This window comes from Chiloscyllium punctatum, chromosome 44, assembly GCF_047496795.1.
Source record: "Chiloscyllium punctatum isolate Juve2018m chromosome 44, sChiPun1.3, whole genome shotgun sequence".
In the NCBI taxonomy this organism is placed as follows: Eukaryota; Metazoa; Chordata; class Chondrichthyes; order Orectolobiformes; family Hemiscylliidae; genus Chiloscyllium; species Chiloscyllium punctatum.
The window spans coordinates 49355409-49371298 of record NC_092782.1 but is presented as its reverse complement, the minus strand read 5'-3'; the positions used below and the strand labels follow the sequence as shown (position 1 = coordinate 49371298).

The 15890-nt window shown below is 42.0% G+C and overlaps 1 protein-coding gene across 1 annotated transcript in view; it reads left to right on the top strand.

The window, feature by feature from the left end:
• The window catches only part of exoc4 (exocyst complex component 4), a 567281-nt gene that overhangs the window by 479265 nt on the left and 72126 nt on the right, over positions 1-15890 (top strand). The window contains exon 12 of the mRNA XM_072562911.1: positions 1230-1385. Within this exon, the coding sequence (XP_072419012.1) occupies positions 1230-1385 (156 nt within the window). The remainder of the gene's footprint in view (positions 1-1229; positions 1386-15890) is intronic.

The window sequence follows — 15890 nt, the reverse complement described above, 5'->3', positions numbered from 1 at the left end:
TGATAGTTATTTAATCATTTATAACTTGAAAGTTGCTGAAAAAGGCATGCTTGGTTGAAGCTTTTCTTACGCTTATCTGGGCATACAGAAGGATACCATTATAAAGGGGATTATATACTGTATAGGAAGAGACTGGTTGGCAAGTATACTCTTGTTTGATATTGCCATGAAAACTGTACCATTTGCTGAATAATTCTAAGTGTGTTAAGAATTATACAGGCTACCAATTTAAGATTGTCAGTTCTGCAAACATTGTACCCATTTCAACTTAACAGAACAGGCGACAGCTATCCTCCAGTTCATTCCTCAGGCAATGCCTTGATCAATCACTATAAAACTACCTGGTTTAAATTTAAGGAGCACTTAATATTTAACTGTCAACCATCATCTAAATGGTATATTTTCCATGATAATGCCTCTACCAATCAGGGTCCATTGTTGCTCTTTGCATTGGTATCTCTTGCAGTTGTCCTGATCAGCGTAAGCTGAAGAGCTTTGGCAAACTGCCTTTTATCATAAATACCACAAAATACTTTTAAAACATGTTGTTTTTGAGGTACATCTGCTGTTATAGAGTTTGTTGGTACTTGTTCAGTCCCGCAAGTAGCAAATGCAGTGTATGCTCTGCTAACATAGTTTGCAAGAAAGGAACTTTAAGATTGTGCAGAATGCTGACTTCCCTTCAAATATTCCATGTAATATTTTCCTTTCAACTGAGCAATCAAACAGAATTTTGGCTTAATATTTTATTTGAAAGGCTGTCTGACTTACGGCTCTACTTTTAATATCTGTTTCTTTAATACATTTACAAGCATTTTATTTTTAAAAGAGGTGTGATTTGCTAATTCATCTTTAACCTTAACTTTGTTATTTGTATTTTGTATAATATGTTTATCCTTGGGGAAACTATCCAGATTGAAAGAGAATCCTGCTTCAGTCAATAAAAATAACATGCAGTTAATGAGGATTTTACATTCAAAACAACTTGAAGTCTTTTGACTTTGGAAGTCTCTTCCTAAAAGGTGATGAGAGCAGAGTCTTTGAATAGGGTAGACATTCTTGTTAACCTTTCAGCCCTTGCTTATCAGGGGTGAGCAAGAATATAGATTTGAGGTTATCAATATTATCACCCTTAATCTTATTGAATGCTCTACTCCTTTTTGTTCAAATACTTGCAACATGCTTGCAACAATTGGTCTACATTTAATTCAATTTCTCTTCCAATGCAGGAGCATAGTTCAGTCAGAAGAGAAGCTCATCATAAGTGCATCATGGGCCAAGGACGAGGACATAAGTCGACTGTTGACCTCCCTCCCAAACTGGACGAACATGGCTCAGCCCAAACAAATGCGACCGAAGCGGGAAGATGAGGAGGACTTCACAAGGTATGTGTGAAGTTTATCATTGAATCCGAGATTACGATACCCTCCTTTTACCTATCTTGAACCAAGGACCCTAAATTATTTTCTAACACAATTACGTTGATGTTTAAAGATGTCAGAGAAGGATTTTACATCATCTTGGAAACATGCAAATGTCAAGTTAACAAAAGATTAAATTATATTTTGAAACAAACATTGCAATTGTCCAAAAGTGCATGCTTGGTGAAAACTGCAGTCGGAATTAAATTCTCAATTGGCAGTTTCTAGGAATACAAATTCCAGCCAATCAAGGTGTGTAATCACAAATGCTTGAGACAAAGGTTTCTTGAAACAGCCTAGCTTTCTTACACAGTTTACAGGTCATAAAAGCAGGAGAATTGAATCAGGCAAAGGCTTACTCAAGTGGTGAGGTAGTCTGAATGCCTGTATTTTCACATTGAGGACAATTGTGTGAGATAAGCTATGGCAGTCATATGTATAAATAAATAGAGCAAGAAATGAGTATGAAAATGCCATTCTGCCCTTCAAGCCTGTAATAATACTGCCTAGGTCTACATTCCCTCATAAGAGAAAAACATAAATATAAAGGAGTAGGACAATTTGGCCGTTTGAGCTTGCTCTGCAACACAGCATGATCAAGGCTGATTATCCAACTCAGTACCGTGTTTCTGTTTTCTCTCCATATCCTGTGATCCCTTCGGCCCTAGGAACTGCATCTAACTCCTGGAAAACATAGTGTTTTAGTCTCAACCATTTTCTGTGGCAGCAAATTCCACAGGCTCGCCATTCTCTAGGTGAAGAAATTTCTCCTTCTCTGTCTTAAAAGGCCTACCCAAGACCTTTAGACATGACCCATGGTTCTAGACTCACTGGTCAGTCTTCATTCATTTACCATGAAAACGTCCTCTCAGAATCCTTCACGTTTCGTTAAGATCTTCATTCATTCTTCTAAAGTTCAATGTGTACGTGCCCAACTTGTGCAGCCTTCTTTAACCAGTCAGTCTTTCATCCCAGGAATCAAGCTGGTGAATCTAAAGAAAAGCTCACCTTAAACAAGGAGATTATATGCAGTAATCTTGGTGCTCTGTACAGTTATAGCAAGACAGGTAAATTGGGGAATTTTATAAGACCATAAGACATAGGAGTGGAAGTAAGGCCATTCGGCCCATCGAGTCCACTCCGCCATTCAATCATGGCTGATGCGCATTTCAGCTCCACTTGCCAGCATTCTCCCCGTAGCCCTTAATTCCTCTAGACAACAAGAACCTATCAATCTCGGCCTTGAAGACATTTAGCGTCCCGGCTTCCACTGCACTCCGTGGCAATGAATTCCACAGGCCCACCACTCTCTGGCTGAAGAAATGTCTCCGCATTTCCGTTCTGAAATGACCCCCTCTAATTCTAAGGCTGTGTCCACGGGTCCTAGTCTCCTCGCCTAACAGAAACAATTTTCTAGCATCCACCTTTTCAAAGCCATGTATTATTTTGTACGTCTCTATTAGATCTCCCCTTAATCTTCTAAACTCCAACGAATACAATCCCAGTATCCTCAGCCGTTCCTCATATGCTAGACCTGTCATTCCAGGGATCATCCGTGTGAATCTCCGCTGGACACGTTCCAGTGCCAGTATGTCCTTCCTGAGGTGTGGGGACCAAAACTGGACACAGTACTCCAAATGGGGCCTAACCAGAGCTTTATAAAGTCTTAGTAGTACATCTCTGCTTTTATATTCCAACCCTCTTGAGATAAGAGACAACATTGCATTCGCTTTCTTAATCACAGACTCAACCTGCATGTTTACCTTTAGAGAATCCTCGACTAGCACTCCCAGATCCCTTTGTGCTTTGGCTTTATTAAGTTTCTCACCATTTAGAAAGTAGTCCATTCCTATATTCTTTTTGCCAAAGTGCAAGACCTCGCACTTGCTCACGTTAAATTCCATCAGCCATTTCCTGGACCACTCTCCCAACCTGTCTAGATCCTTCTGTAGCCTCCCCACTTCCTCAGTACTACCTGCCTGTCTACCTAACTTTGTATCATCGGCAAACTTCGCTAGAATGCCCCCGGTTCCCTCATCCAAATCATTAATATATAATGCGAACAGCTGTGGCCCCAGCACCGAACCCTGCGGGACACCGCTCGTCACCGGCTGCCATTCTGAAAAAGAACCTTTTATCCCAACTCTCTGCCTTCTGTTAGATAGCCAATCCTCAATCCATCCCAGCAGCTCACCTCGAACACCATGGGCCCTCACCTTGCTCAGCAGTCTCCCGTGTGGCACCTTATCAAAGGCCTTTTGAAAGTCCAGATAGACCACATCCACTGGGTTCCCCTGGTCTAACCTACTTGTTACCTCTTCAAAAAATTCCAACAGGTTTGTCAGGCATGACCTCCCTTTACTAAATCCATGTTGACTTGTTCTAATCAGACTCTGCTCTTCCAAGAATTTAGAAACCTCATCCTTAATGATGGATTCTAGAATTTTACCAACAACCGAGGTTAAGCTGATTGGCCTATAATTTTCCATCTTTTGCCTTGATCCTTTCTTGAACAAGGGGGTTACTACAGCCATCTTCCAATCGTCCGGGACCTTTCCTGACTCCAGTGACTCTTGAAAGATCTCAACCAATGCCTCTGCTATTTCCTCAGCAACCTCTCTCTATGTACTCTTTAAACATTTTGTTCCAAGTTTAAGATAAAGATTAAAACAGAAAACATTCCTCCTGTTCTCACCCCCTCAATCTCCACACCCCATCCATGTCAACTTATGCTTGTTCTCTCTCCCAACAGTCTCCCATGGCCCCCCATGTTGTTGCATTTCCCTCACCCTCTCCTTTGGCATGTTGCTATTTTCTACATATCCATTCATCCATCTTCCACGGCATTCATGTTCCATACCTTTCTTCCACCTCACCTCATCAACCCTATGGTCTATATAGTCCCTACACCAACACAATGCAAACTTGTAGAACCCACCAACTAGGTTATGCCCTGCCCTCACTATGCCAACCCACATTATTATTCAACATGAATCATTAATCGTAGAAATTAAAACTACAGTTCATTAAGGATGTCACAGATGAAACATGCACTTTCTCATTAAAACAAGACAAACAGCCAGTACATTTAAATTGCTTTAATTAATCCCTCATAAAAGCAAACATTTCACTTAAGTGCTGAATGGCTTAAGTTAATTGACATCTCAATCCCATGTTAACAAACTTTTCTGTTCAACAAGCAGATTGCATTCCATTCAACAGCAGGAACCATTGTGAAGATTATAGTTTTGGAAATAAGCCGTGATATAAAATTGTATAATAGTGAATAGAGACTGTGAATTTGTTTTGTTTTTAAATGCAACATTTCTGTTTCGGATATAACTTTGCTAGTCCCAATGAGGTAATGCATCTTTTACACAAACACACGTCTTTTCACAATCCCAAAGGTTGCTTTACCTCCACAAAAGGTGTTCCAGACCAGATCCAGCAGAATATCTGATTCCCCTGCTCTTCACAAGCCAACCATCATTAACTTCTGTTATCATTACCTTCTGCTCTCTACTTTTCTCTCTCTCTGCCTATTCCAACTTCCACACATCATCTCCCAATACTTCACAAGCTTGCTCATCAAACACCCAGAAGAAGCCATACATTGAAAATATATAGATCTATTACTCGTAGTTTGATATTGCAGACCAGACTCGATTGGGGAAAAAAAAGACACTCACTCAAAAATACATTCGGTTTTGATCTAATGCGATAGTTCTATTCTCAAGTTATAAGAAAATTATGCAATAGCCACGCCATTTAAACTAATGGGGCTGGAATCGCATTATAGCCAATACAGTCAAGGAAAGTTTGCATTCTACAAGTAAGTGTCTAAATTCATCAATCACGTTAAAGCCAATTTGCATTGAAGAAACATGTGTTCTAGCAGAACCAACTGTATATATTTTGACACCTGTTCACATGTGTTAACACATTGAGCCGTTCCAAAGCGCATATGCACCTTTTGAGCACAGTCTACAGTTAACAGTCCCACACAGCAATCCCTGCACAAAAATTAAAGTGCCAGACCCCCTCCCACCCCATAAGGATATCACTGGCACCAGATGACTCCCTTCTACCCTCTACTGAAAAGATTCCTGACTCCTGGTCCCATGAATTCCTCAGGCCATAGCTGCAAAGCTATTTCCGATCTCAAGAAGGATATCCTGGCTGTCCAAAGAAATGCATTTAGAACAGACCTGCTGTTATCTGGTCTAATCTCCACACACCAGATTCCAGACAGCAGGAACTTCAAAATCTGATTTCAATTAACACAATTTATCACTGAAATAGCCACTTGCCTCTGGGATCAGTGCGGATGTGATCCTGACCCTTAAAATTGGAGATGCAGGTTTAGGGTCAGAACTCTCAATTCCCAATATCTTCTAGCATTTTCACTATAGCAGGGAGTTCTCCGTCATAGCGCTGATTGAAACAATGCTGTTAATGACTTGCTTATGGTGCTTACCCTGATGGTAATTGACAATTTGGATTCAAAACTCATGTGAAAAGTCTTTGACATTTGTCAGGGATTTAGTTAGCAAATGACATCCTGCAGTTAGGAGTGGTCAGCATCTTTTGATTCAGATTGTTAAATAAGAAACAAAAACTACTTAATGTATATTATTACTGAGCGTTCATAACAAATAATAATAGTCTGGCAAATTTGAAGCCCAAAGTGGTGGGTTCAAGGGTATTCAAACAAAAGAAATTATCAGTGTAACTTCTTTTATGGAGAGCAATTGTTTTGGCAACTGAGTAGGAGTATTTTAGTCTGAAATGCTTGGAGGAGAGCTTTCTTTGATCATAGCTCCAAAATGCTAGTTGTGCTCATTGTGGTTAAAGTTTGGTTATTGCATTCTGTCCCATTGATACATGAAGCTATTAATCTATATTTCGCTCCTAAAATGATTAGTTTAGCATCATCATTTTCGTAATAAAGATATCATTTGTGTCAATATCAATTTAGTTTAAGTCAGTTTATCCTAGTTTTGTGATTGGTTTAGGATACTCTCAATATAATCTGCCACAATAAAGTCGCGTTCCATAACAAACGCAAAGTAACTATTTCAGCCTTATGCCAAATACTGAAAATGAAACCATGTAAAAACTAAAACAGCAAGTTTAAAAACTTAGCTGATGTAGCTATTAATATTTGAAAAAAAATTCAAATTAAATATTTAAATAGGGTTAAGTTCGAGACTGGTTTAAGCTCCCAATTCCTTGGAAAAGCTTTCGACTCAATTTATATACGATCCCAATCAGAGCACAGGCCAACAATTCTCCAGAAAAATGCAGAGTAGCATAGTTCATACTTTTTGCACATGAGACCCCATTTCCACCTTTTTCACTCAAGGAGCTGATAGGTAGATTTCAGAAAAATAAGATTTGGCACAACATTAAACACGTGCGATAAGATAACCAAGAATTTGCGAAGGAAAATTACCTCAAAGGAATTAATTTTTTTTAAATGAGTAATTAATAAAGATTTTAAAAAGTACCAAGTAACAGCATTAACGTTTTTTCTGAAGTAGAAGAGCTGGCAAGAGACCATACTCGCTTCAAGTGGACCTAGCACTGAGCACAGCAGAGCACTGCTAGTCACAAGTCTCTACTCCAGAAAGGAAAACCTTCACCTACACTTATCATTAAGCCAATTTTGTATCCAATTAGCAAGTTTTCCCTGAATACAGTGTGATCTAACTTTCCTAACCAGTTTGCCATGCAGAACCTTGTCAAAGGCTTTACTAAGGTCCATGTAGATAATCAACATAACATGGACATTTACTACGAACCAACCGACTCCCACAGCTACCTAGACTATACCTCCTCCCACCCTTCCCCCTGTAAAAACGCCATCCCATATTCCCAATTCCTCATCTCCACTGCATCTGCTCCCAGGAGGACCAGTTCCAATACTGTACAACCCAGATGGCCTCCTTCAAAGACCGCAAATTCCCCCCAGACGTGATCAATGATGCCGTCCACCACATTTCCTCCACTTCCCGCTCCTCCGCCCTTGAGCCCCGCCCCTCCAATTGCCACCAGGACAGAACCCCACTGGTCCTCACCTACCACCCCACCAACCTCCATATACATCATATCATCCGTCATCATTTCCGCCACCTCCAAACAGACCCCACCACCAGGGATATATTTCCCTCCCCTCCCCTATCAGCGTTCCAAAAAGACCACTCCCTCCGTGACTCCCTCGTCAGGTCCACACCCCCCACCAACCCAACCTCCACTCCCGGCATCTTCCCGCGCAACCGCAAGAAATGCAAAACTTGCGGCACACCTCCCCCCTTACTTCCCTCCAAGGCCCCAAGGGATCCTTACATATCCGCCACAAATTTACCTGCACCTCCACACACATCATTTACTGCATCCGTTGCACCCGATGTGGCCTCCTCTTTATTGGGGAGACAGGCCGCCTACTTGCGGAACGTTTCAGAGAACACCTCTGGGGCACCCGGACCAACCAACCCAACCACCCCGTGGCTCAACACTTCAACTCCCCCTCCCACTCCACCAAGGACATGCAGGTTCTTGGACTCCTCCATCGCCAGACCATAGCAACACGACGGCTGGCGGAAGAGCGCCTCATCTTCCGCCTCGGAACCCTCCAACCACAAGGGATGAACTCAGATTTCTCCAGTTTCCTCATTTCCCCTCCCCCCACCTTGTCTCAGTCACAACCCTCGAACTCAGCACCACCTTCCTAACCTGCAATCTTCTTCCTGACCCCTCTGCCCCCACCCCCACTCCGGCCTATCACCGTCACCTTGACCTCCTTCCACCTATCGCATTTCCAACGCCCCTCCCCCAAGTCCCTCCTCCCTACCTTTTATCTTAGCCTGCTGGACACACTTTCCTCATTCCTGCAGAAGGGCTCATGCCCAAAACATCGATTCTCCTGCTCCTTGGATGCTGCCTGACCTGCTGCGCTTTTCCAGCAACACATTTTCAGCTCCATGTAGATAATGTCTACTGCGCTGTCATCATGCATCTTCTTGGTCACATCCTCAGTAAAACTCAATCAAGTTTGTGAGACACAATTTCCCATGCACAAAGCCATGCTGGCTATTCCGAATCAGTCCTTGCCTTTTCAAATGCATGTGAATACTTTCTCTCAGAATTACCCACCATTACCCATGCGGTGGACATCAGACTCACCAGTCTATGGTTCCTCGGCTTCTCCTTGCAACCTTTCTCAAATAATGGTACAACATTAGCCATCCTCCAGTCTTCCAGCACCTCACCCATGGCTGTAGAGGTTACAAATATCTCTGCTAGGGGCTGCGCAATTTCGCACAACTAGTTTTCCGCAACATCCTGGGAAGCACTTGACCACGTCCCAGAGATTTATCCACCTTTGTTTTTTAAGACCTCCAGCACCACCTCTTCTGTAATGAAGACTGTTTTCAAGAGATCATTGTGTCTCCCTGAGTTCCCTAATGTCCATGCCTTTCTCCACAATAAATACTGATGCAAAATATTAATTTAATATCTCTCCCATCTCCTGTGGTTCCATACATAGACAACCTTGTTGATCTTTAAGGGGCCCTTTTCTCTCCCTAGTTATTCTTTTGTCCTTAATGTACTTGTAGCATCTCTGGAAAGCGTGAATTATAAGAGGTTGAGATGTTTATAGATGTTTATAAAATCATGAGGGAATAGATAAGGTGAATAGCAAAGGTATTTTCTCTATGGTAGGGGAGTTCATAACTCGAGGATATAGGTTTATGATGAGAGGGGAAAGATTTAAAAGGTACCTGAGAGGCAACGTTTTCACACAGATGGTTGTTTTTAATGTGGAATGAACTGCTAGAGGAAGTGGGCGATGCAGCTACAGTTAGAACATTTAAAAGACATTTGGGCAGATACATGAGTAGGAAAGATTTAGAAGGATATGAGCCAAACACAAGCAAGTGGCACTAGTTTAATTTGGGAAACTTGGTCAGCTTGGACGAGTAGGACTGAAGGGTCTGTTTCCATTCTGTATTTTTCTTTGATTCACCAAGGGCAAAGGATCAGAGCTGAACTAAAAAGTAGGTTTATCTAACTTGTAGTGACCTAATCTGTCAGGGAGAGAAGTCTGTTGCCTTTCAGTTTGGTTTTTATTCTCCTCTTTGTCATGTGGATAGATCTTGAAGGAAAGCTGGTGTGTCCAGCTCACATTCATTCTCAGGGGTTTATTCTCACTGCAATACTACTATCTTACACTGTCACTCCACCTCACTCACTCATTCTCTTTTACACCCACATTCTTTCTTGAACCAATTTTTACTCCGTTCCAGCATAACCTCCCTGCTTTTAAACATAATGCTTCGGTTAATAGAGGCAACTATCCCATATGCAGATTTAACCACTTTATCTACCTGTCCTACTACCTTAATGAACTAATGAATGTGCACACCAAGGTCCCTCTGATCCTCGATGCTTTCCAGGGTCCTATCATTTATTATATTTTGTTGCTTGTTCTGCACAAGTGTATCACCTCACACTGATCTGGATTGAGATAGTTTTCAACTCTGTTACTAAAGTTCTAAATATCTTGGAATACGACAAAAAGGTGTTGAAATTTCATTAATTAGGCAATTGTGTTAAAATATATGCAAGTTGTCCTTGGAGATGGAGACTGTCCAACAACACACACAAAACGTTTAGAGGCTCCTGCAAGAAGGGGTGCTTGTGCATGACATTCTACACTAATGATGCTTCAATTTGATCATATAGACTTTTTCTTTATTTACAGTGTCCTAAAGTGTTGTTTGTTTTCCATTTGTTAACGTTTTGACAAAAGAATCATAAAATCTAAGTGGGTTCTGTGGCACAGTGATAAGATCCCAAACTCTGGTTCAGCAGGTTTGGGTCTAAGTCCCACCTGCTGTGTTGGTGTGACATAACACCATGACCAATCAGATTGATTAGAAATTATATTAAAGCATATATAAAGAGGAGCCAGCCAGAAGGAGGCGAGCATGTATTTGAATAGAGAAGCAAAGTATGTGAAGAAAATAGAAGTTCTACCAAAGATTTTTGGTTTCAGTATGTGCTTCACTAATAGATTGGGAATCTCACTATCACTTCCCCACACATGCATATAATACTTCCTGACGTATGACATTCTATCCCCCCACCCCATATCTCACTCTCCCTCAATCGTACTTCCTCTCTCCCTCTCTCTCAAACATTCTCCCTCTCTCTAACTCCATCACAAATGCTGTCTGTTCTCACTCCCTGACAGTTTCCTTTTCTCTCAGTGTCTCACACACTTGCCCTCTCTGTCATTCTGGCACACATCATAAGGTTCTATATCTTAGTACTTGTATCGAAGATGGCACCTAGTGTGTGGCAACGTTATACACTTTTCACTATGCCCCTGTACTTTTGTACAGGTTTCACGTGACAATAAATTCAAATCAAAAATCCAATGCTTTCCCTCCATCTTACCTCTTCACGTCCATTATCCCTGTCTTCTGTCTCTCTCATTTCGTCATGCCCACTCTCCCTCTGTCGTACTTCCTCAGACTCTTCATGTCTCTCACTACCTCACACATTGTCTCCCTTGCTTTCACTCCCTTACACATGCACGTCATTTCTCTTACTCCCTCTCACATACTCTTCCTCACAGGCAAGTCCCTTATCCATCTCCATCCTTTTAAAGCTTCTTCTCCAGAACCAACACTACCATGAACAGAGTCTTTTCCTTAATAGCTACCTAGGAAAGTAGAGTCTTTGTTTGCATACCTGAGAACACGGAGTCTTTCTCTCTCACCCAGCAACGTAGCCTCTCACTTGAATTCTCTGCCCAACTCCCACTTCTCGCTGCCAATACTCCAGTTTCCTGGCCTTGGGCTAAATGAAGCCACTCACCTTTACACAGCTCCTCCAATCACAATGTTTCTCTCCTGTATTTGCCACTGAGAGGCTCACGAGTGAAATATTAGCAGCAAACAGTGGAGAGAATGAGCTTATGATTGGAGAAGCAGCTCCTTGCAGATCTGTCACTTTCATTTCAAGTATTATGAGCAAGACTAGGGGCTGGTGGAAGATAAGATGGACTGGATTCTGACCCACAGGCCATATATTGGGCAAGCTAGGTACAAAGAATTGCTTGGGCAGGAAAAACTGCATGCCCTTACAGTCCTGATTTTAAATCCACTGAAATGATTGGAATAGATAATCAGCTAAAATTGCAAAAGAATATGCAATCCTCCCTTGGTGCAGTCCTAGGAGATGCTTTACACCAATTTCAGTAATAGTTCCTATATATTTTTCTTTTTGACTGCATATTGTCAACCTTGTCATTAATATATGCATATTGTAGATATCCACAAATCGTGTATCACATTGCCTATTTGAAGACTGATATCCCAAGTGATATCATTCAGCTTAGTTTAATCACACCAGCAGGAATTAAGGAACAATTCATTAATGATCTTTTAACAAGAGTATCACGGCTAAAAGAGCTACATCTATCTGTGTCATCAAAATAAGCATGAAGGATTAACATGTCTCGCATCATCCTTATTGCAAACCTTGAGAAGGTGATGACAATTACAGATGGTTCTTAATCATGTTGTATTTTACAAGGTTAAATGCGTGGGATGAGTTTTGGTCACATAGCACTTAAACAACTGACATCGGTGACTTCCATTTCTCCTTCCCTGGTTTGGTCCATCTTTCCATTTATCAATCTGTCAGAATCCTGGAATGGAAATATCTTTTGTGTGTCTGGAAAGATGCAGGGTAGAAGTGATTAATTGTACTTGCTGACATGTTGCAATTTCTATCTTACTGAGGGGATGGGACAATTGGCAAGGCGGTGGGAAAGTAAAGGTTAAATGCTTAAAGTGGCTCTGGTCAAGTGTTGCTGTATATCAACTCCCCATTGTTATAAATTTGTAAGCATTTTTTCTCTAATATGATTGAAAGCTGCAGATAGCCAGGAATGTGCTAATTGATGAGCAGCGTTCTGTTTGCTGTCCTCATCAGTTATTTATCTTGGCTTTTAGGTCTCTAAGCAACTGATATGTTCACCATTTCAAAAAGGTTACTCTTCATAATGATAAGCATCTTGCAGTCGAACAACAACTGAACAGAATTCATTAGTTTGAGACTCAAGACCCTGTAAATATGTCTCAACAAATCTTTAAAGCTGCAATATATGAAGGAGGAGCACAGTGGCAATTTTTCAAACCAATGACCTTGTCAAAAAGAAAACATAAAAGATATATGGTGCTGAAGGAGGCCATTCGGCCTAAAGTCTACATTCTGGATAAAAAGAGTTCTGTTAATCTTTTTATTGACTACCAAGAAAACATAATTGGATTTAACCATCCCTGCAATGCGAAGGCAAAAGGTATTTCTTTCTTATGCAGAGCATTATTTACATACATGTGAGGCGCCAAGAGGGTCCGATAACTGAACGGACTCCCATTGTTCTTTGGCATAATGACTTTAGACAATAGTCTTTCCCCACTGTGCCTTGGTGGCAGCTGCCCTAAGCTGTTGTGTGACCCTCCGCATGTAGTGCTGGATCTTGGAATGTGCAAGTTTGCAACACTCCGTTAAGTCAATGCCTTGCTGTGGCAAACGAACACGTTTTGGGCAGATCAGACAGGGTCTTTCATCAAGTTGATGGTCCTCCAGGCACAGTTGATGTTTGTAATGGTGTAAGTCCCAGGAACAGACTAGTGAGCAGAGTCCTACGTCACAAAGCTATTGGAAATGAACCTCAGCCAGAAACACTGCATGTCTGTGTAGACATCCTTTGCAAAGGCACATTCCAGAAGGAGATGTGTTGCAGGGTCTATCCCTAGTAGTGCTTTGAGGACAATGTGCCAAGGCATGTCAAAATCATTTGGCAGAATGACTCATCACTGGAATTTTTTAAGAAGTGCCAAGACATGCCTTGGCACTTGTTAAAAAAAATTCCAGTGATGAGTCATTCTGCCAAATGATTTTGACAGTCTGCTCAGGGTCCAACCTGATAGGATCCACCCTCTCTTTTTTTCCCACCAGGTCTTGATGGTACATGCTGAGCACTTCCTAACCATCAAAGGTGTTTTTATTTGCATATTTCTTCATGAAGGACAGGTTTTATGGAATAATCCAACTACTTGGACTATTACATAGCCGAGGCCAGTGCCATCCTTCGCAACACCAGGTATAGGTAGAACCTCAGTACCTCAATATTGACAAGGGTCTGTGCACAACTTGTGCTGCCACACATAAAGGTGGCCATCAGGATGAGGGAGCATTGGATATGTCCTTCCCACCCCTTATCTAGAGCTTTGTACATGGTGTCCCTGTGGACACAGTCCATCTTAGATCTCCAGATAAAGTGCAAGATGGCTCAGGTGATTGCAGTGGTGCAGGTTCTGGGAAGGGGCCAGACCTGTGCCACGTACAGCAACAGAGAGAGTGCCTCACATTTATAAGTAAGTTTTAATCCACAATGAAGACAGAGCAATGTTCCGACCTTCCCAGTTTCTGCCTCACCTTAGCGATACACTCCTCCTAAGTTTTTGCACACACCCCAGCCCCCCACCAAACCATATTCCAGCTCCTTCAGCTAATCCAACCTAACAGTGGAGGGGATAAAAGGATTAGTTCCCAAATAACATGGTCTCCCAAAGATCGTTGCCTTGATTTACCTTGACTCCCAAGGCCTGTTCAAAGTGCTCACGGATTCTGCAGTCTGACAAACCAGATCCATGCAGAAAACGGCGATGTTATCCATATATAAGAAGGCTTTGACATTCATGCCTCTGCTGCCTGGAACAGTCACCCCTCTCAGGCACCACCTCTTCCTGATGGACCCGGCAAAATGCTCTTATACAAATGCACAAGGCAGGAGGAGAGAGTGAGCAGCCCTGCCTGACTCCGGATCTAATTGGGAAGCTTTTTGATTCCCTTCCCAAAGCCCAGGTGTGCAATATTCTTTCAAAGGCTTTCTACTGGTCCATGCTGATGAGGCAGGCATCCACCTCCCTGTCCTGCACGTAGGCAATTGTATCCCTCAAGAACATGAGGTTGTCAGAGATCCTCCTGCACGGTACTGACATGTTTGATCAGTGTGAATCACCTGATCCCAGAACAGACCTGACCTGGTTGGTGATGACCTTGACAGGATTTTGCAATCTGCATTCAGAAGTGAAATTGGTCACCAATTTCTAGTGTCCTCCCTCTTCCCCCTTCCGCTTGTGGATGTGAGTGATGATACCTTTCCTCTTGGACTCGCACATGCTACCTACCAGAAGCATACTGTCAAGCCCAATGTTATGGAGCTGCTTGGAACCTGCAGCAACCCAGGAGAATACTCCTCATGAAGAATGCCTGATTGGCCAGTGTATCTTCCTTCACCTTCTCCACAGTCTGACTGCGTTCCAGACATCCTGCCCTAAGGTTTGGGCACTTCCAATGTCATATTCTGGTTGTCTGTACACTGAATTGGTGTTAGGCCAAAGCCTGCATAAAGATCCACCAATAACAGCTCAGCTCAACTGAAAATCCTCTGGCATCCACTCATAATCCAGCGATGATCTTGAAATCCTGTCATGATGGGCAACTCAGACCTTCTACTTGGTATTAGCCAAAAGGCCAAGAAACGATTGGACCAACAAACAAGCTATCCAGTCTAATCCCACTTTCCAGCTGTGACTCATGGCTATAAATTATAGCATCAGTGGAGGTTTTTGTCTCTACCATCCTTTCAGGCAGTGAGTTCCACATCCCACCATCCTCTGGGTGAAATAAGTACCCACACATACCCCTCTAATCCTTCTATTCGTTAATTTATTCCATAAATTTACACTATTAATTGTTTTAAGGTGCCATTATATGTTGCCAATAATTTGGTCTCTCAGTCATTGGCACTGTAATTTGAAATTTTTACTTCGATCAATTTTTTTTTGTGAGGGGTGAAAGAGGATGACAGCCTGGTGGAAGCAACCAACAAACGATTTGGAAATTCCACTCTAAGATCCTAAACTGACTGCTTTGGGGGAATGGATATGGCACCAAGGTTACTTTTGCACATTTGCTTATTCCAAAAGCTGTGCAAAATGAATGGTCCTCAATGACAGCTAAAAAGAAAAAACTGCTGATGGAAATCTGAACCAAATCAACAAATGTTAGTCATGTATAATGCTTTGATGAACACCTAAAAGGGCACAAATTAACGTTCCAATTTGGATATATCATCAGAGCTTTCCTTGCAGTGTGATTTGGAACTGAATGGGACAGATACTTAGTTCAAAAAGAAATGGTCTCCCCTTAATGTCAGCACCAGAACTGATCTGCAGCTTCTTCCGATTCTCTTTCTCTGGCCCTCACGAAACCCTTTTTTATTCCCGATTAAACTACCTTCTCCCTTGAGCCCCAACCTCACCCAATCTTTGATCATTCCTTCACCATTACTAACCCCTCAAATAGTTGTCACTGCTCATT